This window comes from Tyto alba, unplaced genomic scaffold (genome assembly GCF_018691265.1).
Source record: "Tyto alba isolate M040663 unplaced genomic scaffold, T.alba_DEE_v4.0 Super-Scaffold_16, whole genome shotgun sequence".
NCBI classification, from domain to species: domain Eukaryota; kingdom Metazoa; phylum Chordata; class Aves; order Strigiformes; family Tytonidae; genus Tyto; species Tyto alba.
Genome location: NW_024881278.1, coordinates 34,840,673 through 34,868,588, shown reverse-complemented (window position 1 = coordinate 34,868,588; position 27,916 = coordinate 34,840,673). Strand labels below are relative to the sequence as shown.

Sequence of the window (27,916 nt, the reverse complement as noted above, 5' to 3'; positions counted from 1 at the left end):
AGCGAGACGCGGACCAACGGGCAGCCGAGCTGGCAGGGCCGAGGGAGGAGGGGCGGGGCCGGGCGCGCGGCGTCTGTGGTAACGGGGGGATTGGGGATCGAGTGGGGCGGGCGGGGCTGTGGGGTGGGATCGAGTGGGGTGGGATCGAGTGGGGTGGGATCGAGTGGGATGGGATCGAGTGGGGTGGGCAGGGCAGTGGGGTGGGATCGAGTGGGGTGGGCAGGGCTGTGGGGTGGGATCGAGTGGGGTGGGATCGAGTGGGGTGGGCAGGGCTGTGGAGTGGGATGGGATCGAGTGGGGTGGGCAGGGCTGTGGAGTGGGATCGAGTGGGGTGGGATCGAGTGGGGTGGGCAGGGCTGTGGAGTGGGATCGAGTGGGGCGGGCGGGGCTGGGAGGTGGGATCGAGTGGGGTGGGCAGGGCTGTGGAGTGGGGTGGGATCGAGTGGGGTGGGCAGGGCTGTGGGGTGGAGTGGGATCGAGTTGGGTGGGCAAGGCAGTGGGGTGGGATCGAGTAGGGCGGGGTGGCATACAGTGGGGCAGGCAAGGGGCTCAGTAGTACCAATCGAGTGGGATGGGCAGGGATCAAGTAGGGTGGACGGGGCTGTGGAGTGGGATCAAGTGGGGTGGGCAGGGCTGGGGGGTGGGATCAAGTGGGGTTGGGCGCGGCTGTGGGCTGGAGTGGGATCAAAAAGGGTTGGCAGGGCTGTGGGGTGGGATCGAGTGGGGAGGGCAGGGCTGTGGTGTGGAGTGGGATCCAGTGGGGTGGGCAAGGGGCTCAGTACCATGGATCGAGTAGAGTGGGCAGGGCTGTGGGCTGGGATCAAGTGGGGCAGGGTGGGCTGTGGGTTGGGCAAGGGGCTCAGTAGCATGGATCGAGTGGGGTGGGCGAGGCTGTGGGGTGGGCAGGGCTGTGGAGTGGAGTGGGATCGGGTGGGGTGTGCAGGGCTGCGGGGTGGAGTGGGATCGGGTGGGGTGGGCGGGGCTGTGGAGTGGGATCGGGTGGGGTGGGCGGGGCTGTGGAGTGGGATCGGGTGGGGTGGGCTGAGGGGTGGGGGGACAGGAATCGGGGCTCGTCGTGGCGGGGCAAGCGCAGGCAGGGAGGGAGCCCATGCTGGGGCAGGGCCCGGGCACGCCGGCCGTGGCAGCAGGACCGACGGTGTCTCACGGGTGACGGGCTCCCGGGGGGCTGGAACTGGGACCAGTGCTTTGGGCCCGGGCACGCCGAGAGCAGGCAGGTCCTGGAGGGAAAACACCCTCTGCCCCCTCGTGTCGGGTAAAGGGCTGACCCACCGGTGGCTGTGGCTCCCATGCCACTGCGTGCAGCCCGAGGGGGTCTGCCTGGGAACTGCCCACCCTCCTCCACCCACCGCGGCTTACCTCCTCACAGCTCCAGCGAGGCTAACGAACGCCTCCGGTGCTCGATCACGACCGTCTGCGCTGATGAGTAGCTTAAGAGACGTTTCTGGAGGACTGAAGGATTGGTCACAAAACCGAATCCTTCTAGTGTAGACGTGTTTCCTGGCCCTGAGTACCAATTCCCAAGATCTGGAGTACATCTTTTGGTATTGTAAAATGTTATCGTATCCAAATGCAATTTTTCATTCTTGATTTGTGTGACGTGATAATTATTATAAATCATGCCTGGTGCCTGTTTGATAGGTATATTCTCAATACACATGATAGCAGAGATAAGCTTAAGCAACAACTGTCTTGCTTTAGTCCTTTTCAGGGTATCTTGTATCTATTCAGATGGACACAATAAAACAAGATGCTAGTTCCACATCTGCCACGGTTAGGGTGGAGATACTTTGCTGTTACTCACTCTTACAGTGTATCACTGATGTATGATGCTAAAGTCTGAATACATGGAAATCAGCTTTGAGCAAGGAAAACCAAAGTGAAACGAGAGCGACAGTGCTCATCTCAAGCTTTGTTCACAGTTCTGTAGTAGGAGAACAAGTCAGAAGTGTGATGGTCATCAGGAACTTGCTCCTTTTCAACGTGAAAATCATGCAGATATTAATGAGAACTAACAGTTTAAAAATCTGGTGTTTTCTCTTTTTAAGATAAATTAAGACATTAAAAGACTGTATTTCTCAATGCATTTTGCTGTTGAGAAGAATTATCGTCTGCCTTTTGTTTTTCTTTTCTGAAGATCACTGCTGAGAAAAATGGCAGCTGGAGCTGTCTCAGTTCCTCAGGTCATACCACTTCGAATCCCTCTTCCAGGGAAGGCTAAACATGAAATAGACACAAATACTCTCGTAGAAATAAAATCAGGTATGAATAAGAGCTCTGACTCTACGTAAAAGCTGTGCTTACATGTTCATTTGAAACTTGTAGCCTCTATACTTTTGTTTGCCTTTAATTAGGATTTTTATGAGGCCCACTTCCTTAAGGAACCTATAAAAGTAACTGACATGTTTTGATACACAAAAAATACTTGCACTTAATTTTATGCATTCAAACAATAATATTGACATGAGTAATTTCATCTATGAAAGCAGTCTTAATTGCTTCCAAGATCAAGCACTTAAACTGTTGTATTTCGCTTCGAATGCAAAAACAGGGCTTGAAAGTATCTTGTACCAGTTCTCACCACAAAAGGTCTTTTTACAATTTTTTAAAAGTCATCTTTCACCTTAGGAGAAAATATCTTTTCTGTCATTAGAATGGACAATCTGTTGCAATGTTTTCATACAAAACCATTGCACAGCTTCTTTATAAAGAGTAATATCGCTTACAATGAAATTGCATTTATTAACTAATTTTTCATGGGAGAAACAGTTTTGATCCCAAACAATCAGTCATTTATGGAACTGATGTATTTTGTTTACGTGAGAAAAATCAAGCACAGTAGTGAGTATTTTGAAGAGTAGAGCTTGTTTTTCACAGGTTAGGTACAGTTTGGCTAATTACTTTCTCTGTGTCTTTCAGATACACCTGAGGTCTCTATTTATTACACTTTAGATGGAAGTAAACCAGAACTCATTAGGAAACCTGGCTATGGAGAGCATAACACTTTTAAGTATAAGGGTCCTATCATATTACCAGTCGGGAAAATAATGGTCAAGGCACTGGCAGTTACAAAGTAAGTGTCCTGGTTTATTTTAGTCATATTTTGGCAAGGGACAGATATCCCAGTCACAGCTTGGTTGTTTAAAGCACCCTCTATACCTCGCAAATGAGAGATGTCCCTTTCCCCATCCAGATTGCAATCTGAGTGATCTTCATGGGTTTCCCCGACTTCACTTTCTCATAATGCTTTTTATCCATTAAGTGTTTGTGCAGTTGGATTATGTCTCAGATGTTTATCTCCTGGGCTGTGGATGTAGGCCAATGATCCATTGAGGCTGTGGGTGAGAAACCAATAAAATATACTATACTCATAGCTCATCCTGCTGAGCATGATCATCAGAAATGCCAGAGGAACTCGTACCATGTTTTCTGGGGTCATCCAGTGATCCAGCGGAATTCTAGAAGTTGGTCCTCCCAGGAATTTGCTTAGTTTCTCCCAAAGGAGCACAGAATGCTAAACGTCACAGCTTAAGTACAATGTTGTATGTGCAAGGGTAAAGTAAAAATACAATACATAGAAAGAAAACTGGATTTTGCTGCACAGCCACTGACTCTCCAAACTAACTTCATGCTTAGAGAGAGGACGCATGAATTCTCTGTCTGTACCCGGTTGCACTATCTTTTATTTCCCAGGGAGCAGAAACTTCCACTCCAGTTGGGGATGTTTGCTTGCTGTTCCCTGCTATCAGCACCTGCGGGTAGCCTCTGCTTGTGTCTGCACAGGAATAGAATAGCGTTACATTCCCTGCACAGGGTCATGCAAAACCTAGGCCTAGATGTATTTTCTGATAACACTACCTAGATTAATACTTGTTTCCAGTATGTTTTTGTTAAGATTTTTCAGGTGTGCTGAATAGATGCGCTAGAATAATGATAAATCCTAAATGAATGGTTTGGGCATTTATAGCAATTTCGATGTTATTTCTGTAATTTAACAAATAGTAGAGAAGTACAGTTGTTTTATCAAATAAATAGTGTGCTACCTGCTATTTGACTTGGAAAATTAACATGGTATTATGAATGGAAGAAGAATCTTGCTCTCTATTTTCTGCAACAATGGCAAACAGTAGTTACCCCAAAAAGCAGACACAGGAGCATCAAAAGTTTTACATGTAAAAGATGTCGAGGGATTAAGGTGTCCATATATTTTATCAGTAACTTCTAATTGTGCACATTTTAAACTTACAAAAAAAAAAAAAACACCCCAAACCACAAACCACCACCACCACCAATGAACGAACAAACAAACAAAAACCCCACCAAAAGAAAGCAGCAGTCCCTGAGAGTATTGTCCAGGATTATACTTATTAACTGAAAAAATGACTTGCAAGCTTGGAAGAGATGTTCCAGCAAATGAGCCGTGTTCATCAGTGATTTACTTGCTGCACATGGGTTTGTGGCATGTATATAGCTTTGTGAACATTGGTTTTCAGGGACTGCAGGGAGAGTACAGTTGTAACAAAGGTGTTTCTGGTAGAGCACAGGCAACCAAACATTCTTCCCTCTGTTGAAGATGACGACAATAATTTCCTAAAAGATATCGCTACACAGGTAAGTTTTAACAGTTGTAACCCCTTGTGTGAACATAAAATGTTGTATGTATGATACTACTTAGAGACTACCTATACTTTTAATATAGTTTCTCTGTCTGACCATGTTTTCTGCCTTGGTCCTTTTTTGTAATATTAAAATTTCAAGGGCATACATTATTTTTTTTTATTTTTATCACTGGTCTTTTATGACCAGTTCGGGTCAAATATTTTAACGATACATTTATAATTGAGGATTTTCAAATTCTTGCGTTGAAAATAAATACCTTAACCATGTACTTTTAAAATTATAGCAAATAGCTACTGCAAGAGAGGATTAGAGTAAAAACAAAAATTTCATTTGGAATTCAAATGTAATTACTTTTTAGGAGATGGAAGGTGGAATGTTTACTACAAAACCAAGGAAAAGTAGAGTGAATGTGGAAATCAAGCCTGCCTGGAGTGAAGCACCTCAAGATTTTCAAGGTATAGTATTACTTCGTAAAACTGAAATAGACTTCCGTCTTAGCTGAAAATAGTGTAAAGTTTTCCTCTTATATCGCTGGTAAAATATGGGTAATTTTAAAACCATCTCAGAAGACAGAACATCCTCCAGGAATTCCAATTCTGATTGCTCAACACTGCAAATAGAGAACAAAAATTACCTTCCATGCATTTCACATTACCTCTTAAAAATATACTAAAATGTCATTAATTTCTCAGCGACATAACAAGGCCCAGTCTATATTTCCCTTTGTGCCAGAAAAGGCTATTAAATTGATGGGATTGCAAATCCTTGCCAGAGTTCGTTGCCGATGTTTGCTTGTAGTAAGATTCCAAAATAAATGCACAAAGCAGAAATGGAAGCTTGACCCAGATTATCTCTATAGATAAAGCCCATTTTTCCATGGTAAAAGCAATGGGACTGTTTAAGAACAGGGAAACATATTAATGTTTACTCATTAGTTTACTCTTGGGAACCGGGGGGTTTTTAAGCATACAAGAAGGAAGAAACCCATAAATAGAGAAAAATACAAAAATAAAGTCTTTCAGAGAGAAGTGAGGTTTCTTCTCGTTTAATTTCCTGTAATTCTGTGCAGTTTATTTGAACCCAAATTCTGGATGTCAAATACATCTTTAGCTATTGGAATTTAAAACGAGTATGTAGTATTAATCCTAAGATATATGTTAACTACATGAATGAATGACAGTGGAATAACAGGATTGTCCTTTCAGACTGGGAAACAGAAGGAAAGACTACTCACAGATCCCTGCAAGGACCACAGCTCCTCACTAGTCATTTGGAAACAACAGAGTACGGAGAGGAATCCCTCTCAGCACTACCAACACAGTCACTACAGGTAAGAAAAGGGGTGCTGAGGAAAACTGTACACAGGCCGTCATCAGAACTGAGCTCTAAAAAAATAAGGATGTGAAGATTCGTGACCATTCTCATATAATCTCTCAGAAACTAATGTGTTTGGCTGTATTATACAGTACTAATTTAAATTTACTGGTAATGACGCACTAGAATACAAATGCCCAAGGCAGTGGACAGTTACCAGTAAGGGCAAAACCAGGCAAAGCAAATTAACAATGCCTGCATTCCTACTAATTCTCTTCTAATATATTACCGAATCTGCAATTACCAAATACTTATTGCTATATGTTGGCAAGTCGATACTTAAAACTTATTATTCAGTAATGCTGTCTTGGAAGTAAATAGCAAGACACTGATTTTTTTTTTTTTTTTTTTAATTGGAAGAAGCTGTGGGTTCTAAGTGCAGCTAATGGGGGAATCAAGTGTAGCTGATAGTCCTTAAAACAATGCATTTCAGTGTAGTTTGTCTCAAATAACATCTTTAGCTGATTGTGTTACTCTTACACTCATTTTGCAAATATTCACTTACTAAGGCTAAAGAGTAACCCTTATTTCAGTTTTCTAGTTCTGTAGTGACTAGCCGGAAAAGCCTAGCAAGCACACAAGTGGCAAGGATCCGGAAGGAAACAGATTTCCTCAAGTAAGAGACCTCTCCTTTTAACATATTTGTCCTTGGAAAGTAACTGAGCAACTGCCTTTTGCAACCAAGTTTATAATACTGTGGGGCTCTATAAAAATTAAGAAGGCAAAGACAGACACTGGTTCATAACTGGAGAATGTGATACAGGTAGGACTTTCAAAATTCTTTCTCTTACAATATAGTTTTATTTACATCTTGCCATACGCAGTTATCAACTACCTTATCATCCTTTGAAAAAAAAAAAAATTCCTAACACCTGTAGGATCAGAGCAAAAGCTGTCTTTCCAAAGTAGAGTACGGCCCTCACTGCTGTAGGTGAAAACTGCTCACCAGAGCAATCTCACAGAATGTTCGTGCGTATCAGTACTGAAAGGGTTATGGGATCTACATCAGTGGTTCCCCACGTTGCAGCAGTGGGGCCTGATACAGATTGCGTGTTAGGAGACTTGTTTACCTCCCACGATGAGGAAGAAGTGTGAAACTCCACAGCAGCCAGAGAGCTTCCTACGTTGCAGAGCTGTTTAGAGTTCAGAACCTCGTCTCATGGATGCTGGGGCACGGTCAGATGGACCACCACAGCTTGGAAACGACTGAGAAATCCGTGGCCTAAGTCCTGTCACAACACGTTCCAGATTATTCATTATTATGGAGCAGTTCAACACCAAAACAAGCTCAGCCAGTTTGCTGTTATTTTCAGGTGTGCACACTGTTCTGCACCTCGCCTGTCTGACCCTTTGGCTCACTTCTGTCAGGAATGTGGATCTCCTATCCCACCTGTGCCAGTTTGTCGCTTCCCACCCCCTGAAGGAGCGAAGGTCAGCAAAACACTGTAACCATCAACAAACCCTCTTGGGAGAAGCCAGCTTCCTCAGCAAATTACCTGCTCAGTGCTGGCAAAAACATTATTTAGTCACACTTTCATTTGGGAAGTTCTGTTCTGATTGTTTTATTTTGTTCAGTACCGTTAGCAGCGGATCCAATGTAATTCTCAAAGGATTGGCAAAATTAACTGTAGATTGCTTCAAGGACCATGTATTTTAATAAGGATAACAATGAAAAAGTAAATTGTGTTTTATTCACCTGTGTCAGGAAACATTACCAAATTCAGATTCCTCCTCATCCTGCAACAACAACCGCTGCATATTCAGGACCTGCATATGCCTCTTATTCCAGTGCTAACTAGTGCAGCTAGTTAGTTAGTAACTAGTGCTTATGTCATAAAAGTAGAAGGTCCACCTAATATGTGTGAAACCTTAAGCAGTGGCATGTGTGGGCGTATGTAAGAGCACCGAGTTTTTTGCAATGATACCTGTAACTGTCTTTAAGCTCTTCCCAAGAGATAATAACCTGATCTAACAAGTCAATGGTGTAGTTTTTTTCCTGTATCATCAGAAAGATGTCCTGTCTGGGGCAATGCTGTAGTTTCAAGTGATGATGGAGAATATTCACCACTTCTTTAGAGTAGGTTCATAACTAGGAGGATTTCAAACAACCTGCACGCATTTTATAGCAGCATTTTACCTTTACTGCAAATTAACTCAGTACCTTTCTGTCATATTTTTAGTAGTCAGTAAAGCATTCTCCTTCCAGTTGTCTTCATGTTTTCTCAATAGCCTTTTATCTTTAAGGATCAATATCAGCATCTCTTGCTGTCAGTTGCTATGTTTCCAGTGACTTTGCTGCTAATGTAGACTCCAACCAGGGAAATGTTGAAAATCTCATGATAACCTTAACGATCTTATTATGGCCCTTACCATGCTGTGATGTGGCTTTTTCTTCAGATGGCACCGTGTCCTGAATGCAGACATCTTGTGCCAATGAATACACCTACTTGCATTGTATGTGAGTCACCAATAGCTCCACAGCTGCAGCCCCAAATGAACATCTGCATAAAGGTAATTGAGAATAAATGTTTAAAAATAGCAATTTACCTCCTGGCATGCATTTCTCTAACAGATGACTTAGTTACAAATATTGTGATCCAGCTTGGGTTTGTATAATTACATGACAGCTTTAAGAGTTAATAGGATTAAAACCACCTTGAATAGAAATAATCATTAAAGGTAAAACGACATAAGCTCAGGAATACATGCTGAAGAGCACATGATGTAGCAGTGTGAATGACAGGAATTCATGCACTTGTATTCAGTAGAGAGGTATGCTACGATTCTATGATTTATGGCCTTAATATTACTCAGCATTTTAAGTTTATTAAATATGTCCTCATTACTCTGCTTGCCTTATTTGATGGCAAATAAGCACAGTCCTGTGCACAGATGGGTGGCAGGACTGGGGCAGTGGGTATATGCCCAAAATGCTAAAGTGCAGTGTTAGTCAGTGATTCAAAAGTGCTGGTGGTCTTAACTAGACAAAATTTGCCCTACAAAATGCTCCTTACCCAGGGGTATTGGGAGCCAGGTAGGGGCCTTCCTCAATGTCCCTGGTCAGGGGAAAGGGGGTGAGGAGGAGAGGACTGATACTGCATGCCCACAATTGGTTGCAGAGCTGGCGTTGGCAACAAGGTTTTAGTTTCTATGATAGCGGGACCCTGTCTGAGGATCACCATCTCCTTAAGAGATCGATCTCCTTAAGATCAGTGGCATGAAATCTAGCTGGGGGCCAGTAAGTAGCTGTGTACTCCAGGGGGTTGGGGCTGGGTCTGATCCTGTATAGCGTCTTCATGAATGAGCTCGATGATGGGGCAGACTGTACTCTCAGCAAGTTTGCTGCTGATATAAAACTGAGAGGAATGGCTGATACACCAGAAGTTCGTGCTGCCATCCAGAGGGACATGCTGGAGAAATGGATGGGCAGGAAACTCATGAAGTTCAACAAGGAAAAGTGCAACGTCGTGCACCTGGGAAGGAACAACCCCCCTGCACCCATACACACTTGGGGCCACCCAGGTGGAAAGCATCTTTGTAGAAAATGACCCGAGGATCTGGTGGACACCAAGATGACTATGACCCAGCAATATGCCCTTGGGGCAAAGAAGTCTATGGTATCCTGGGCTGCATTGAGAAAGTGTGTTGCTAGCAGGTCAAGGGAGGTGATCCTTCCCCTCTAATTGGTACTGGTGAGGCCAGATCTGGAGTACAAATCTGGGCTCTCCAGCAGAAGAGAGACATGCTGGATAGAGTCCAACCAAGGGCCACAAAGATGATTAAGGGACTGGAGCGTCTGGGGGAAGGACAGAGAGAGCTGGGACTGTTCAGTCTGGAAAAAAGGTGGCTCAGAGGCAGTCTCATCAATGTAAATAAATACCTGAAGGGAAGGTGCAAAGACAACAGAGCCAGGCTCTTTTCAGTGGTGCCCAGTGACAGGACCAGAGACAGTGGGCACAAACTGAAACACAGCAGATTCCGTCTGAACATCAGGAAACACTTTTTTGCTGTGAGAGTGACTGAGCACCTGCACAGGTTGCCCAGGTTGGTTGTAGATTCTCCGTCCTTAGAGATATTCAGAAGCTGTCTGGTCATGGTCCTGGGCAACCTGCTCTAGGTGACGCTGCTTGAGCAGAGGGGTTAGACCAGATGACCTCCAGAGATCCCTTCCAACCTCAACCACTCTTTGTGATTCTGTGATAATTGCAAGGGAAGATTTTTGGAAAGAGAAGGATTCTGAAAGGAAATTACTGGCTGAAGACTATCGGATAACAAAGGAGATTCATTACCTGAGGCAGTTATCACCTTGATGTCAAAGAAGATTATAGACATTGGCCCAAATTGAATGTTTTATGGCAGCCCTGACGTAGGTGCAAAGGCAGACTTTGGTGGCAACTATCAAAATATCACTCATTATTCTTCACTCTAGTGGGAACTTGCTTATTAATAGAGACTGTGCTAAGATCTTTTAGGGCACCATCACAGTACATTGTTAGTATTATTATTAATTTTCCTTGCAGATACTGGACTATCTGTTTTTTGTGTGAGTGAAGTGACTAAGCAAACTGACAGTAGTATATACAAAGATCTGGAGGTATTGATGCTGGAACTCCCGAGGGAACTGTACCGTAGTTTTTAAAAAAATTGTCACCAAGATACATAGATTTGTGATGACCAGGCAATATTACCTAACTAGAGTCTGAAGCCTGCAGCACAGGCTTGGAAGGAGCTCTTCCATCTGCAGGGCTGAATAACCACAGCACTTTGGAAGATCGAGTCCTTGCCTCATTATTATTGTTCACTGTTTTCAAATACAACGTGAAATATATTCTTTCTCTATTTAAAAGGGCAAAGTAATTTGTCAGGTGTGTGGCACAGGAAATCCTCTTCACCATAAACATTGTGTGACTTGTGAAAGCCAACTGCCTGAAATGCAAACGGTAAGGCTTCTTGCATCTATCACACTAGGATTAATCAAATCAAAGCGTAACATTCTTTTTCTTTGGAAAACTGAAGACGTATCCCTGTATCCCTATGCTACAAAAGCAGAGATTCCTACCCCCATGCCGTATTCAAGCCCAGTACTACCACAGATGCTGCATCACAAATGTCCAGCTAAACATAAGTGTATCGAATACCTTCAAGTTTCAAATGTGGAAGTCAGGATTGCAAATGACATTCTGAAAGCTGAGAAGGCTCTTACAAAACAGATAGTCTTGACTCCAAGGGAGTCTTGTCTGTGTTCAGATTATTTTCAGTTGCATAGGAAACTTGATTATATACATCAGGAAGATCAGTCTCATTGATTTCAATTATTTTGTGAAAATAAAACATTATTTTACATTATTTTTCTTATCTCCATTTGCTGCTTCCCCTACATGCATACAGCTACTATGCTCCTATTTGGCTGTGACACTGCACGGAGGTGAGACAAGCAATAATAAATGTTCCCCCTAAAATTGCTGTCTGTTCCAACTCCCCATTTAGCTTGTTCATTTGGTTCCTTAGAAGAATTTTACTTTCACTTCTTAAGAGAAAAGCCTTGTATGAAAACCTTATGGTACATTTCATTTCTCCAGGTTGTGGTAAATACAGAAATTAGAACAGAATAATGCTGTGCGAGTTAAAATCTTCTGATTATACTGGGAACATCCTGAGTTCTAAAGTTGTCAGTAGCTAGAGGCAAAGGTCTTTTGTGTAGCCGCCAAGGTGTTATTTCAAAGCGAATTTCGGTAGGAATCTGTATTTACCCAAGATAAACATAGGTTTATCTGCTGCACTGAATGTAGATATTAATATGTAGCTGCATATGTAGTTAGGCATAGGACTTGAATGGCGAGACCTGTAGTAGCTGAGAGAAAGTTAAATGCTTACTAAGAATTATTAATAGTAATCAGAAATCTTACTAATAATAGTGATTAATTAGTGATAACCAATAGAAATTCCTGAATAATTAATAATTAGTAATAATGCTGATATTACTATTAATGGCTATAAATAATGTAGATATAGAACATATTTAGACTTGTGCTCTTGCAATTTTTATCTTCCAAACGAACCCCCAAATTACATTGTTCAAATTGCAGTGCAGGCCACATATGAAAATAGGGCTATTTTGTGTTTGCTTACTTGCTGTGTGGTGTCTGTAATCAAAGTAATTTTCCTAGGGTTCTGTTCCTTGTCCATGTTCCTGACTTGCAGAGAACAGTAACTGCGTAAGCCCTGAGGCAAAACCTAACAAAACATTTCTAAGACCTATTTGTCCTAACTTGGATCTACACTCAACATCTAGAAGTTTCAGCTGAAAAATCTGTTTTCTTTTACATACACTTACCAGCTAATCGTAGTAGGAAAGCTAGATAATATATAACTTGTATGAGGTAAAAGAGGGGAAAAAAGTGCTTATGTAGGAATACCAAACCGAGAGAAAACTCAATGTCTGAACACACTCTCCCTGCCATACTGCTACAAAGAAAGGTACAAACCAAAATAGCTGTTGTGTTTTGGATTTGAAAATATAAGTTTATCAGCAGAGAAACCTCTCTCTTAATTTTGAGTGGGGCCATATTAATAAAAACTCAGTGTAAAAGGACACTATTGATAAGGAATTTTTTTTTGCACTAATTCTGCTAAAAATATTTTAGAATTAATTAATGCCACATTTTCCTGTGGTTTTGTAATGAAAAAAAAAATTACAGGTTAGCTCCAAGTCAGTCTGTTGCTTATTCTAAGTTGAAATAATTCTTTTAGGCTGAATATTACTTTATGTTATCAAAGTAGCTTGCTTTCCTCTTTCCCCTTATTTGGCTTGTGAACTTTTCTTCATAAGAAGTATTTTATCCCTAATGCTTGTTTTATTTTATTAGCCCATGTTTGGAGGAGACACTCCCCCACCTTACCACAGCCAGCAAAGGAAGACAGTTTTGTGCTCAAAATGCAATCGTGTTAACCAGCGTGATGCCCGTTTCTGTGACTGGTGTGGAGCCAAGGCACGTGCTCTCGGTGTTTGTGCTGCCAAATCTGGTTTTACTCATCTGTGACCTGCAGCAATTTCAAAATTCTCTTTGCAAAACTCTTGTCAGTTAGTACACAGCTTATTATTATCAAAATACTTGTTTAGAGCACATAGGATTATATAAAGAAAAACTAAAGGTTCAGATGACATCCTGACCCCTCGTCAGTCAGTGACTTAAAGACTTAGAGATGTAAACAAATTACCATGGGTCAGTGAGCATCAGCTGAGGTGCAATAGCCGTGTACTCTGCCAGAGTAACTTATCCATCAAAGGTTAAAGTATAGGCTAACCTAATGCAAGTTTTCCCATGTATACTCTGGGATACGATCACCTATACAGGTAATTACCAGACATGAGATGATGCATGCAATTTTTTTGGCTGAAGATCTCATTAACTTCGGTAAAGACAAGTACTGAACTGCTGCTCAGGAGAGCTTTTGCAGGGTACAATCGATGTGCACCATTTCCGCTGGCATATATTTTTATAGGTATAGTGTTTCAATCTAAGATCACTTCTATTTTTTCTTTTACTGTGAGCTGAGTCTACATAAAATTTGAATCACTCCCCTATACGCACACATAACCATTGGTCCTGTCCTGTACTAGGGGACTCAAAGGGTGGTGGTGGTGTTAGAAATGAAATGGAAATAATTGCAGTCAGTATTCAGTATCAGAGCACCCAACTAGTAACTACACTGCTTTGCCAAAAAATAAGTACTTTTTAAAGAATATGTTAAAAAATCACATACCATAATGCTAGACCTGTCTGAAAAAAGTGTTTGCCTCCATAGCACAGTGCTGAGATATCTGAAGATTTACTGTCTTGCATCTGCCAGTGTGTTAGCAGTCTGGAATCCTGGTTAATATTTCTAATCCAATAGCTTTAGGTAGTGCTACTTTACTTCCTTTTAATTCATGACACTGCTTTCATCATTTCTGAGCTATACAATGTATGTTTCTATAGTGATAAATGTTTCTTTGATCTTTCCAGCCTGGACCTCCTCCATCTTACTTTACTTGTTTCAAGTGTGGTACAAGCAACCACCCATATGCTCGTTTTTGTGGGTGCTGTGGTAATTACATAGAGCCCCCCTCAAGGGTGCGTTCCTGGACTGGTAGTCCCAGGGATACTGGGGACTCGCTGGGGTTTTCCGAGGTAAGACACACAGTATTACAAAGCCAGGTTTGAACACAGCTAAAAGGCTAGTCAACTGCAGGTCTAGATCGGCACAACTTCGCTTCCTCTTTGAGACAACATTGTGGTCTGTGAGCATGAAGAGGGCAAAACCAAGGATATGTTTATTCTGAGAACTTCTTTCTGCCAAAAAGCAGCCTTAGCCAAAGGCCTTAATCCAGTGTTATTTTAAATAGCAAAGTGAGAAACAATCGGCTTTTCAAAAGTCTTAGCTCTTTAAGTATTTTTATCTTACTACTTGTGAATTATTTGTTTCCTGCTGATACAAGGTATTCTTTCATGCACATATAATAGTGGTTTTAAAACTCTCTTTTAAGAGAGACCGTAATGCTTAGCAAGGCCAGCTTTTGTCCTACAAAAACACACATGCCATTCTGGTGGCAATCATGAAGAGTTTTGCTTTTCCTCGAATATTTGTGATAAGTTGCATCGTTGTTACAGACTGGTGATTAAAAATCAAGAATTATTTATGATTCTTCCTGCTAGCTTTTTTATACCTTTACAATTTTGTGTACTGTTCTAGTTAATTTCTGCTTGTAAGCCACTTAATTATATCTAATTATATTACTTACACTTCCCCTTCTCTTCCACCCCCCACAGGCTAAACAATTTCAAACTCAAGTTGCCTGGCAGCCTCTTCCTATTTCCTTGCCTAAATCAAGGGCAGAACTAAAAGAAAGAGAAGATAAAGGAACCCAAACTATTGGACTTTTTTACCCATCTAGCAAACTGCTGGAAAAGAAAGAGCTTGAGCTGATTTCACAAAAAGAAAAGCTGGAAAAGAGAAGTGATCATAAGCCTCTCCTGACAGCCATTAGTCCTGGAAAAGGTTAGGAGTTTTGACTGCATGTTTTCTAAACAAAGCTGCAATGTATCACCTTGCTTTCTCGTGAAAAGATTATAGTCCACGGAACGTGCCATCAGTAGTCACTGATTTATATCTTTACAAGTCTGTCTTCCCACCAGCCACTTGTAAATGCAGTGCCTTAGAATTCAACCACTGGTCTTTACCAACAGCTAAAAGAAAGCCTATCAGCAATATAAAAATTATGGTTACTGACCCCCATTCAGCCTTACTAATTTGCTAGTATGATTTCCTCAGATCCTACATGATCAGAGCAGGTGTCCTATATTTGAATTGGAAACTACTGAACCACCACCCCACATCCGAGCACCCTCTCCACCCCCTGCAACATGAAGTTCAGTCAGAACCACGGTAGCGCTTGCTGGGGGTAAACGCAGGGGATCATAGCTCTTGAAAAATATGATGAGGCTTGTCTGTGTGAAGAACTTGTTTGGGGTGCTGTTGTGGAATAAATTATAGAAGTTTCAGAAGCAAAGGAAACTAAACTAGAGAAAAGGATTCTTAACAGGATTACAAAAAATAGGTTGGTAGAAACCTTGAGAGCTCTCATAGACCCCATCTTCCACCCTCAAAGGTATCAGTACATCTAAATTGCTCATTGCAGAGGCTGTCCGTTTCACAGTCCCTGGTTTGGTCAGTCAGTTCTTTGTGGAATCCCTTGACTGTTTGCTGTCATTAAAAAATTTCCAGTTTTTAGAGATTTAAGTTTTACTATCCTGGCAAAACTTCAGCTTCAGCTTTCTGGATCCCAAAGCCTTGGAGGCAGTCCATCAGTATTAATTAGGGACCTAATAAATGGCCCAATTTGCAAAATTGTCTTTTGTCTCCCAGGGTAGTCCAGCTGTGCAGTCCAGAGAATAAGATAATTTTAAATTGCTACAGCATCAAACCATAGTTTGGAGGAGCAGTTACTTTTTTTGATCCGCTTTCCTATCTCTAGCTCTTTTCTACAATCAGGGGTCAACTCCCTGGGCTGTTATCAGAATTATTTATCTATTGGGTAGAAAAAGTTGCTAATTAATGTTAGAAATTCCTGTTTTGACTCTGTGTATAAATATCTAGATGATGCACTCTTATTTTTAAAATTATCACTAGAGAAATCTGTTTTCCTACTTCCTTGTTCTGAGATGTGGCATGTTCTCGTCACAGCAGGAAATACAACACTTGACTCAACATGTCAGGGAGCTTAATTTAGTCAGAGATAAAAAAGGATTGGCCCATAATAGTGCTGACAGAAAAAAAAAAAAAAAAAAAAAAAGTAACATTGAATATTCATTTATCTCTATCAGAAGTACAGATCTTGACTTGTGAGTGAGAATTCACCGGGAAAGGTTGAGAAGAAATTCTGAACTGCTTTGGAATTATGTCAATTTTTATCCCTTTAGCAGAGGCAACTTTGTTGAAGTTGCACTGTGTAACGTATTCTCCTTTAGATCCTGCCAAGGACTGAGGAACTTAATTCATTCTAGAAATCAATAAATGTCTGTTAGAGTCAGGTCTTTCATGCTGTTCCCTTTCCTTGATGATGAGCTGTATATATGGCTTGAAATTACATGTATCAACAAGACCATACGCTATCATCCAGGAGAATCTTGTTTATATATGCCAAATATGTCCATTATTTCTTCAATTTAAATAGTATCAGATATTCAATATTAAAGTTTTTAAATACAAGTGATTAAATAAGTTTTTTATTTTTAATTTCTTGACCGTATCAGACATTAACTAACCTTCTTTTCGTTTGTGAATGTCAAAAAAAAACCACTTAGTGCAGGGGGAAATAACAGCAGTACCAAAACACTGTATCCTCTGATGTGTACTGTATTTCTTTTTTTGCTGTACTTTCAGTCTGTTTTGAACAGAAGCCAAGTAATTTACCAGGTAAACTTTACAAAGAAGCCTCTCCTTTTCTTCTGTAGCAAACAGAAAATCAGTGTGATATAGGTGTGATCAACTACTGGCAGCATGAATTCACGTGTTCAATCAATGCTGCCAAAAATCCTTTTAGATGCAATAAATTGTCAAACATGCAAGAATATGTTCCAGGCCATCTGGATTTTTTGAAATAGAATCTGTGGATCTAGGCTAGTTATGAATCAGTTTATTGCAATTAATACTCACTTCTCTGGAGGGATCACTCACCAAGTAGCTGTCTAGCTTAGATTTTTTTTAATTACTATTTTCAGTTTGTATTTTTGCATGTGAGACCATGGCAGGGAACAATTTATGTTACTCTGTGGATCCTTCTTTTTATCCTTCTTTTAAAGCTGCCTGGCAAATAAGAGCTGCTCTTTGGCTGATTGAGTTTGACATAGCTTCTACCAGTTCAATCTTGGAAGAGTCCTCCAAGCACAAAAATCCTTGTGCACTTACCTTCTCTTGTGAAAGTCAGACAGCAGCACTCCTCTTCTGACTTGGCTTCTTTTCACTGTTCTGGGCTTCACTTAACATGAAGGAAATGATAAGGTCAGAGTAACTTTATTAAGTTAAACGAGGTTACCAAGCCTATGCAATTTAGTTACAACAAAATAAATCATACTCTGTACTTTCCACAACTATGCTCAAAAGTAAAATTAGCCAGATCCTAATAACAATCACTTAAGAATGAGAACAAGTCCTTTTGTTTATTTCTCTGATGAAAATAGAACGTTGCTTCAGAAATACTTGGACAGGAGCTTCAAAAACTGTAAATGGCTTAAGATGAGTACTGAATTCAGGCACATTCAGCCCCTGTTTCATGCCCTGTACCACCATAAAGGAATGCTGACTCTTTCCCAGAGATCCTGACAAGCAAAAGAGCAGGAATGCTCAAAACTTTTAATATGCTTTGCCATATATAATTGAAAGGCATTTATTTGGGGAATAATTTACACAGACCAGAATGCTGTATAGGTTGAGTAGTTTTGAGATTTGTCTTACTGTTACCTGTCAGTGATCTCAAATCAACGAAAAAAATCAGTTTAATAATGCACAGTTGCTTAGTTGTAACATTGTACTTTTTTCTTTTTTTTTTTTTTTTGTGATCTGGAATAGCGTGAGATTCTTCTTCGCACAAGGATAGTTTTGATTCCAAAGGACAATTCTGCGACATGGTTTTGTTCTGAATAGAGGTGCCGTAAGAATTAATTATAACCTATGGATAAGACAGTATTTCACCTTTTTTTAGGGTGTACCTTGCTTCTCATTTTCCTGGTCAGATTAATTTTCTAAAGAAAAAGTCAATGTTTTTTTTTGTCTCTGTGAAATATGCTATATTTAAATCATCCATCACGTGAGGAGAAGAAACATTAATTGCAATTTCAGGAATTTTTCTCCTGCTTAACTCTCTCTGATCAGGTTACTGGAGAAAACAGCTGGATCATGTCTGTGCTCACCTTAGAAGTTATGCTCAGAACAACCTTGAATTCAGAGCACTGATTGGAGAACCTCAAATGGGAAAGGTAGGGAGGAGCTTGTGAGTAATAGCTTCCTATGCAGCCTCATGAAAAGATTATTGTGGCTGCTAGATAAACACTGGAAAAATAAATGTCTCCCTTCTCGACCTGTGTGTGTAATTTGTTTTGGTTTATCATTCCATTTTTTGCTTTTACAGAAGATTTTCTTCTGCTTTCTTTCCTACGGCAGTTTCTATTTTTCTCTCACCTCACAGCTAGAAGAGAAGTGATAGAAGCGAGGAAGCCCTTGATCAGCTGCTTTTATAGTATCCCACAGCAGGCAAGCAAGAAAAAGAAATCATTGACATCTATGTAGTTGGTCAGTTAAACAAGCCCTGCTAGAAGTGGGATGCCATGATACACTTGCCTCCGCTTTGGGCTGGATTACACTAGCAGATGGCAGTCTATTTCTAGTGTAAACTATAGCAGTATTATAGGAACAGAGTATTGCTTTTCATACTGGAGACGTAGTCTTCAGGATGTCACCAAACTGTTAAAATAATTCGAGGAGTGATAGCAAGAATGTGGAAACTGGAGATTCTTCCTAAAGTGTTCTAGAAAATAGGGCTGGTATGACTGGGAGATCATTTGGTCCCTGTCCTGAGAGAGGATCAACTCTGCCTAAACTGTTCCTGACAGATGTTTGCCTTGAAGCTTTTAAAACTCACCAACAATAGAGATTTCACAATTGCCCCTAGCAGTCCATTTCTGTGCTCAATTATCGTTGCTGTTGAGCTGCAGTACTGTATGGCTTTCTTTGGCAGCCCTGCTGGGTTAAAGAGGTGCGTCCCCTCACACTGCTTGTGGCAATGTCCTATGGACTGGATCAGTGACTGACCCAGGCTAAAAAGAGCTCTGAAGGGAAAAAGGGGCATCAGCGCTCATACAGAAGCAGGTGGGCAGTGAGCAGCTGGAAGTGGGAGGCAGGCAGAAGTAGGGGTGGGAATTCCTTGAACTGGCATAGCTACTGGGAAGCTTTTTGCCGGTGCCTAAGTCTCCTGTTACATTTCAGGGTCACTAGTTCTTAGCCTGTCTTGACTGATGTGACATGCCAGTCAAAAAAAACCCAATCAACCAACCAACCAACCAAACCAAACAGTTTTAGCACAGAGAAGCAACTACAGTTCATGAATACTGGGGGTCAGAAATCTAGTTGTCATTTGGCAGATTACACTTTTAGGAGGTATGACACTCCATCAGATACTTTGCATCTGAATTTTATACCCGCTGAAATCTATTGGTTCTACCAATAGGTTCAGAAGTTGTAGTACAAGTACAAACATAAAAGATATCTGCTTGATGGAGGTGAAGTATAGGTCCGCTGCAACTTGCTTCCTTTGCTAGAGGATTCAAAAAGATATGCCTGAAAAATATTAAATTGCCTAGAGAAAGCTATTCCTGCTGCTTCTTGGCCTTCCGTCATCCTATTGTCTTGAAACCACTGCCCCCAAAAGTAACAGAAACGGTTCAAAGTAGATGCCAACTATCTGGATTTAATGCTGCTTTTTCAATTTTCCTGAGGATTAGAAATATAATTAACCTTATCTTCAGAATTCTCAACTTGCTGCAATATGACCTTGTCAGCTTCATTCCACTTTTTTATAAATCCCTGTGCACTTATTTATGTCTAACTTCAACAGTCTTCTTGCCAGCACTACTCTCTCAATTAATTGATATAGAAAGGTGCTCACGTTTTACTACAGACTGTGCTTCTACAAACTAAAGCAGCAAGAAAACTGTTCTCCTGGAGTAGGGAGTCCTAAGGACAACACAGCCTTTCATGCAGCTGCAAAATCTGGGTGGAGAATGACCGAACTTTCATGAAACGTTGCATTATTACATCTTTTGGATTCATTTGGCATTTCAGTCATTCTGATATTTCCAATTACTCAAAACACCACCTGCCCCTTGCTGAGTTAGATGGAAAGTGTTGGTACGAAATCACAAATAGGCAAAGGCCACATGTGTGATTTTGTGTATTGGCTCTGTAATAAACATTATCAGCAAGAATTATTTCTAGAACTCTTTCTGCATACTTTTTGTAAGAGATACTAATGGCTGCTCTTTCCCTCTAGATTAATTCTGCTACCATCCGTGAGGATGACTATGAAGTCACTATTACATTGAATTACGCACTTGCTATTAACAAGGTCAGTTCAAGGGATAAGGTGGTCTAAAGCTGTTGCTAGACCACTCAGTGTAATGCTGATATATTTTAAATTCAGGTCCAAACAAGAAATTCTTTTGTTCAGAGGTTGTTAACAGATCACTTCAGAGAAAGGAATCTTTTTCTTTTTCTGTTGGAGCTGGCTGAACAGGTACCTTTATCCGATTAAGCCAGACTTCATGGTTATGTTGCTATCATCTTGCATTTCATTAGTTTGCTATTAATATTAACATTCTTCTTTCAGCTGATGTTGTTTGATGATTGTAGCACCCCTTAGTTCTTGAATATAAATCCTCCTTTTCTTCAGTCTGCAAATTGCGCTTTTAAGAAACAAGCTTAGTAATGTTCAATAGTCTGGAGATAACTTTTGCCAGAGCTCCTGTTAACTGTATTCAAACACTTAAAATCCCTACCTCCAGAATTACCATGTTTCAAAAACCACTCGCGTATTCATTTCCAGCTTTTCAAAGATCCAAAATTCAGACTGTATCTCTTGTGTAGAATCTTAGTAAGAGCTTACCGTGCCATGTGGTGCCTGAGAAGGTGTATTACGTCACTTCACAAGTGAGGAGTTAATCAGATCTCTCGAGTGGTAGAAACACTTTCATTTGGATGAGAATCTTCATTTCATTAAATGAGGTTGGGTCACTTTTTTTTTTTTTTTTTCTAAATCAAAACAAATACCTAACACAAGATTTAGAAAAAAATGCTATACTATTTTGCCTCAAAATGGAGTTCAATTACATATAATAATTTGTTTGTGCTAATTTGAGACTAATATTAAAAGCCTATATATTTTTTTCATATGCAACACCACCATTTTGTGCTACTAAGATTATAACAGCATTACATGATAATCTTACTAACTGCCTGTATTTGATGATTCTACAGGATATTCATACTAATAAACCAGTGAAGTTCAGCAATCATTACCTGAATACCGCAACAGAAGTCAGAGATGGACAGGACGGCAGTCGGACTGGTTTCGGTGAGATTCACACACACACCCCCCACACTCCCAAACCCCCATCCTTACGACAGACCATAAATATAGCAGACAAGAATACGGAAGCAGTGTTTGGAAGGTTAGACACTGAGACAGGCAAACTAATATAAGTAGGTGCAGAATGTGCCAATAAGTTGATCTCAAAACGTGGCTGAATTGAAATTTAAGCAACGTACACACTCTGTCAAAAACTCATGGGAATGCTTCATCCCTAGAGGACAGGAAAAGAGGCCAGTAAACTGCAGCTACAGCTCACAGAAGTGTTTTTATTGTAGTGATAAAACTTTAGATGCTTTGCATGTTCTTTTACAATAGGAGCCATAAATGTCAATATTAACTCTACTTTTGAGCTGTGCCAGGGACTTCAGCTTTGGCACATTTGGCAAAGATAAGAAATTCTGAAATACATTAATTCTAGTTTTCAGAGATGCTTAACTTGCATCGCCCATTAGCATCAGTAACAGCTCAGCATCTTAGGCATCTCATATTGCACTTAGGTTTTCATTAAATCAACTAGTTGTAAAGTCAGCATTAGAATTCAGAAATTCCTGTACTGTCACTTGACATACTTCAATTCACATATAAGTTTCATCTACTTTGTGCTTCCAGTCTGAGGTTTGGCAAGAGGCAGCCACTGGACTAGGAGCTGTTTTTTTGTAGTGTCAATAGTGTGACTGCGATTCTAGGCACTCTAGCAGAACTCATTTAAAGGGTCCCTACACGCTGCGTAATTTCCTTACCGACCCCCCTGCACATTGATAGATTATGTCTCTTAAAAATAATGGACATACATATCTACTAAAGGTCCTCTAATCTCGTTCTTAAGTATTTGGGAGCCAAGCAACACTGAAAAATTGTAATGTTTTTGGTCAAAAAAAAAGAACCCGAGTCAAGCCTGTTTAATAGCTTCAACTGGGGAAAAAAAGCCTCAAACATCCCCAAACTACACATTTCTTTGAATCTTCATTTTAGAATAGCAATTTTTTAAGACTGCCTGAGTGCAAACCTTTTGTTAAAACCAGTCTGATCTGCAACAAATATTTCATCACTTTCTCTTGTAGAAAACTGATAAATACTGCTTTGATTTCAACACAAAATAAAGTATTTTTGTGGATAAATTACTTCCAGATCTCTCCCCCAAGTTCTTGTTAGGATACTGACTTTGCTTTGAATTAACACTTGTTTCCCTTTCCGGTAGGCAAAGATGATCATAATCTTTTCCATTCGAAAGGCAAAATAAAGAGAACAAAGTCAAGAACACTTACAGAAAAAGAAGATAAGCTCTGCGTACGTATCTTCTGCCAGTCAGAAAAAAATACCTATAGAGCAGAGCTAACATGAAAGAGGGCATCCATGGGTAAAAATAGAAAGCTTTTAACACTGATTGGGGGTAGAGGAAGGGGACACAAGTCCAACTTAATATAAAACCCAAACATTGGTAACTGACATTTATTACAGAACTGGAAATAAGGTCTTAGTAGGAACAAAGTTTAGTTAAGACTGTTGCTCTCATTTTTGGACCCATTCTGTTTTACTGACACATCATTAGGCCTAAAGACTGTTGCAGACTGATTTTGTTACAGGTTGCTCTCAGAAGCAACATCAGATGGACGCATTGTTATCTTCCCTTGACCTTACTGCTTAGTTTGACTCCACATGGCATACCCTTGGCTGTGCTGGAACTACTGTTCACACAGACTCTGAACTAGACAAGACGATGATCTACGGAACAAGATTTTAAGTCAACTCAGTTTTCCCATCAAGCCGAGATGTCAGCACAACTGAGTGCTAGCTGAACGCAAGAAGCAAGGCTTTACTTCCACTAGAGACCAAATATCTTAGAAGCACTGCCTACTAAATGGATCGTCAGTAACGGCATGGAAAATTTCAAAAGGGAAACATACATTAATCTAAGCCTGAATCAGTGAGCCAGCTGAACAGGTGGAAGAAGATAAGAGAGCTTTGTGATAGGAGTTCAGAGATAAAAATTCTTGGTCAAGTGATCGGTCTTCCTAAAAGGGAGAGGAAGGAAGTAGAATCTGGGAAGAAATAAAAGGAAAAGGGTTTAGGTTTTGTTGTTTGGTTGTTGTGCTAAGATTTAGTAAACTAACTTCTTTGAGGCAATACATATTCATTTTTTAAATAAAAATACTTCCACAAATTCTGGAAACTTCAAATTTTAATCCTATAGCAAAGAAGTTATGCCTATGTTTAATTTTACTGTGGTGAGCAGATTTTTCTACAGCCCTGGAGAGCTGCACTGATGTAAAGCTAATCATTTGTAGATGCATTTGCTGAATCAAGTTCTTAATAGTGAGATATTAGCCTGGGTTATCCAACACTTGCTCAGATTTGGAAAGACATTCACAACGAAGGGTCACAGATTAGTAATACTGAGGCTCAGCTATACTGCATTCATGCCACCGTGTGCATTTTCCACTTTTACTCAAAGGCAGATTATGGCCCACCTACCTGTGTTTTCACTATGTGAAATGATACTGGGTGTTTTCTGTGTTTCCACAGTCAGAGTCCAAACAACTGCTGGAAGAACTGGGTCCAAATGGGAAAGGAAGAATCACCTTGGTAGAATAATTGCTCAGTGAAATAAGTTATTGCTTCCTGAATTTTCCTTTTCTAACTCTTTGACCATTTACTGCATGAATATTAGCCTGGTATGCAACTTCAACTTTATGCTTAGGAGGCAACATCCTTGCAGTACAACTGACTGTCTTCAGATTGAAAGAGCATTTTAGGGAAGAAACAACCTCTTTTACATTTATGTATGTTCTCCCCGGTTTTCTATTTGCCCAGTGTACAAGGCATTCACCTCTGTGTTTGTCAAGGCCATATAGAAATATATTAATTTTAGAGTCAAACCCTCTTTCTGGCAAAATCAAGCATAACCTCTAGCTTCTTGCTGTGTAGTAAGGTGCATCCTGACTCTAGGATCTAATTTGACTGCCCTCGTTATACACATTTACTCTGGATTTGAGCCAGGAGATGACAAACTCAGAAGAAACAATACCACACAATTTAAACATTTCTCTGTCTTGAGCATAAAGTCCATTTGCCGACTTAAATTGGCATAATATTAAAGCGAGGTGGAAGCTGGAGAATCTTTATGGCTTTAACAGCTTACCTTCCCTCTCCTGTATGTTCTAGGGAGCTGACCCAAACTGCACCAGCGACGAGGACCGACCTGCTCTCACCGTTGCTGTCCTTAACAAGCATGTGGAAGCAACCTCCCTTCTTGTGCAGAAACATGCTAACATCAACCAGCAGTCAGGGCTGTAAGTGAGCACTGACTCTCTACCTTTGGTCTTTTGCAGTTTTACCAAAAAAGCATTTGTGTTCCAATTTCAGAGAAGACTAACTCCCTACCCCTCCTCTACAAATCTGTCGTCGAGGAGCACCTATCAAAGACAAATTAAAAAAAAAAAAAAACAACACACACAAACAAACCTGCAACCAAGCAAAGATAAGAGTATTCAGTCCTTTCAGTCACCAGCTTTGAAGACTTATCATAATTTTTTAGAAAAGCTGCCTTTCTGTTAAATTCCTTCCTCCATCCACTTCAACCTAATATGATAAACCACACTAAAGCCTACTCCCCCCCCCAAAAAAAAAACAAAAAAAAAATCACTGTGACTCCTAGTGTATTCTCTATCTTCCTCTTCATTTCTTCATTTTGCTTAGTTTAATTTGCTAGCCTACTTCTCCCTGTACCAGGACAATTTTCTTAGGTAAGAAGTACACTGCTCATTCCTCCTATGCAGGCACAACACCACTGCTCTCCATGAGGCAGTTCTGCTTGGATCCAAGGGGGAGGAGAGCATCTGAGTCCTGTTATGGTAAGTACTGGAACAGAGCCTGCCGGAGGCTCGGTGCTCTTAGTTGTGTCCCTGCAGGAAGAGGCACACAGAAATCATGAAGTGACTCTGCATCAACATTTACCTACAAGTCACTTCACTAATTCCAGTTACTGGGAATGGATTTAAGTAGCTTAAAACAATCTGTTCTTTATTTACGGTTACAATGCAAGCATAAAAAAGAATGCAAAAGGACAATCAGCATATGATTTGGCTGTTACAGCTGGAAATAATGAAGTTATTTCATTGTTTGAAAGTAAGCTTGGGCAGGTAATGTTGGACAAACTTACGAAACCCAGGAACATCGGTCTCGTGAGTGTGTGATTGCAACCGTCTTTTCCCAAGATGCAGTTGGAGGTTCTTTGAATTTGGGAGCACCTAAGCACACACATCCAGTTCTGTCGGCAGGCTTCATGACCCTGTACGATCAACTCGGGTCCCGTAACAGCCAACTCTCTTGTACAAGATTCCCCAATTCCTTCCCAGCAGCTCGGAGCACAATTCTTCACTGACTGCGCTGTTCTGCAAGATTTCTTTTCCTTGCCAAACTTGTGCAAGGAGAGGGACCAACCACACCTTCCAAGGCACAAGGACATTTTAAGGAGACCTGATGAAAGCTACTTAAGACAGTTTGGCACTTGAGCAATAGCACTGCAAACAGTACTTTGATTAGCTTATTTTCAATTCTGAAGTTAAAACCGCATTCGGTGCAGCTCATTGCATTAAAGGTCAGATTCTTTTCCTCTAGGAAACTTGAGTAAAATTACTTTGTCATTTTGCCTTTAAACTTTTATTTATACATGCATCAACACGAGGCAGCAGCCAACTACAAATAGAAGTTTACAAGGATATCAGGCACACTAAGATTTGGTATTAGACATTGCTAGCCACAATCCTAAATCCCTGAAGGCGTTTTAAAACTCCTTCCCCTCTTTATTTCCAAAAGTATCCAAAAGCATTAGCATATTCAGTATAAAAATGGAAGTGCCTGCCAGCTCTTGCAAGAAACACAACCTTTTGCACCAGAGCTATGAGCACCTCCAAAATGGAAGCAGATGGGTTTAAAAAAAAAGTAAAAAAGAACAAATAAAACCACAAGTAGTAATCCTTAATTAAACCAATGGGAAAAAAAATAGGGAAATCCCTGCAGAAAAAAAAAAAATAACGTATGCAGTGCATCAAACCCCAGGTACTTCCCAGACAGACTCAGGTGAGTGATGGAGAATTCAGTCAGCTTCTCAGAAACGCCTGTTTGGAAAGCAGTCTCAGGAAACACAGTCACTCAGCCACAGCAGCAGTGCCAGAGCACGCCTACGCCACAGATGTCACCAGCAAGTGAGAAGCTACAGTTACCTAGGAGACCAGATTCTCTATTTCACGACGCACTCTCTTGGCTGCATCTTCAACCTCGATCACCTTCCGAGAGATTTCTTTTTTCTACAAATAATATAAATAATAAGATTACTGTCTGCCACTAAGTTGCGCATTGTTCAGCTTCAAGGGGAAAGCGGGCTACAGAGAAAGGCTGAGAACCAGGAAAGGCCATCTGATACGGTGCGCTTCAGGAAGCCAGAACCGTGGTAAGAACCAAGAGGCCAGAAAATCAATCCCAAGCCTAGAAATTAGAGTAACTCTTCCAGAGGCACGGGGAGAGGTGGGGGTAGGACAACATCGCGGCGTCACCGCGTACGTACAATTGCGTTTTTCATTCGTTCTTTGTCCAGCTTCAGGAACTCCTGCAGCGTTAGGTGAGTGGGATCTTTCTGCAGGGAAAGAAAAGCGCAGCCCGCAGAGTGTTTTTTGTGTTCCTCCCTGAAAAGAGGCGGGGGGGGAGGGCAGAAAAAAACAATAATGATAAAAACATGTAAAAGCAGCTCCTAACAAGGCAGACGCAGCCGTTCGCCCCACGCCGGGGGAGCTGCCGTGGCGGGGGGGGCCGGGACCCACACCCCCCCCACACACACACACACCCACACCCACACACCCCAGTACTCACAGGGGGTCGTCGTCGGGCTCCCAGCCCTCCAGCTCCTTGAAGCAGAAGAAGCACTGCGCCACGTCGGGGCCGTTCTCGCTGGGGCAGTGCACGAAACCCGCCGCCGCCATCTAAGGGGAGACGGAGGGAGGGAGGGATGGGCGGGGGAGTGTCAATACCGCTCCCCGCGCCCCGCTCCCCTCCCCTCCCCTCCCCGGCTCACCCTCTCGGGCGTGCAGGAGCAGCCCTCGGTGAAGGGCCAGTTGCGGAAAGTGGCGGCTCGGGCGGGGACAAGGTAAAACCGCCATTCCTCGGGTAGCGCCGCAGACTCGCCGGCCGCCATGGACTCCCCGTTCAAATGGCGGCGGGTGGGCGCGC

The 27,916-nt window shown here is 41.3% G+C and overlaps 2 protein-coding genes across 12 annotated transcripts; one reads left to right on the top strand and one right to left on the bottom strand.

Annotated features, from left to right (window-relative positions):
* Window positions 1–38: 38 nt before the first annotated feature.
* DZANK1 (double zinc ribbon and ankyrin repeat domains 1) lies at window positions 39–26,650 on the top strand. 11 transcript variants are annotated; one of them, XM_042789760.1, is made up of 20 exons: window positions 39–78; window positions 1,388–1,562; window positions 2,156–2,280; window positions 2,938–3,091; window positions 4,512–4,629; window positions 4,997–5,093; window positions 5,844–5,968; window positions 6,546–6,628; window positions 7,326–7,443; window positions 8,410–8,523; window positions 10,860–10,952; window positions 12,879–13,001; window positions 14,019–14,183; window positions 14,823–15,051; window positions 18,424–18,527; window positions 20,597–20,671; window positions 21,580–21,676; window positions 22,893–22,981; window positions 24,857–24,984; window positions 25,471–26,650. In XM_042789760.1, exons 3-20 carry the CDS (start codon window positions 2,172–2,174, stop codon window positions 25,532–25,534), a joined length of 2,085 nt encoding a protein of 694 aa, XP_042645694.1. In that variant the 5' UTR covers window positions 39–78; window positions 1,388–1,562; window positions 2,156–2,171; the 3' UTR covers window positions 25,535–26,650. The 11 variants fall into 11 exon arrangements, 10 of the variants coding, with proteins under 10 accessions (XP_042645694.1, XP_042645693.1, XP_032849935.1 ...); XM_042789759.1 differs by having other exon boundaries at window positions 43–78; window positions 1,121–1,562; XM_032994044.1 differs by lacking the exon at window positions 39–78 and adding an exon at window positions 1,088–1,235.
* Window positions 26,335–27,916, bottom strand: BIRC5 (baculoviral IAP repeat containing 5). The gene is made up of 4 exons (XM_032994053.2): window positions 27,762–27,916; window positions 27,560–27,669; window positions 27,258–27,375; window positions 26,335–27,000 (listed from the first exon to the last, which is right to left on the bottom strand). The coding sequence occupies exons 1-4, from the start codon at window positions 27,879–27,881 to the stop codon at window positions 26,917–26,919; spliced, it is 432 nt and encodes a 143-aa protein (XP_032849944.1). The 5' UTR covers window positions 27,882–27,916; the 3' UTR covers window positions 26,335–26,916.

Coding starts and splice junctions, on each gene's coding strand:
- BIRC5 (XM_032994053.2), bottom strand. CDS start 27,881: ATGGCGGCCGGCGAGTCTGCGGCGCTACCCGAGGAATGGCGGTTTTAC. Junction 27,670..27,761: donor GCTCCTGCACGCCCGAGAGG/GTGAGCCGGGGA, acceptor GTCTCCCCTTAG/ATGGCGGCGGCGGGTTTCGT. Junction 27,001..27,257: donor AACGAATGAAAAACGCAATT/GTACGTACGCGG, acceptor TATTATTTGTAG/AAAAAAGAAATCTCTCGGAA.
- DZANK1 (XM_042789760.1), top strand. CDS start 2,172: ATGGCAGCTGGAGCTGTCTCAGTTCCTCAGGTCATACCACTTCGAATC. Junction 2,281..2,937: donor TCTCGTAGAAATAAAATCAG/GTATGAATAAGA, acceptor TGTGTCTTTCAG/ATACACCTGAGGTCTCTATT. Junction 5,969..6,545: donor TACCAACACAGTCACTACAG/GTAAGAAAAGGG, acceptor CCCTTATTTCAG/TTTTCTAGTTCTGTAGTGAC.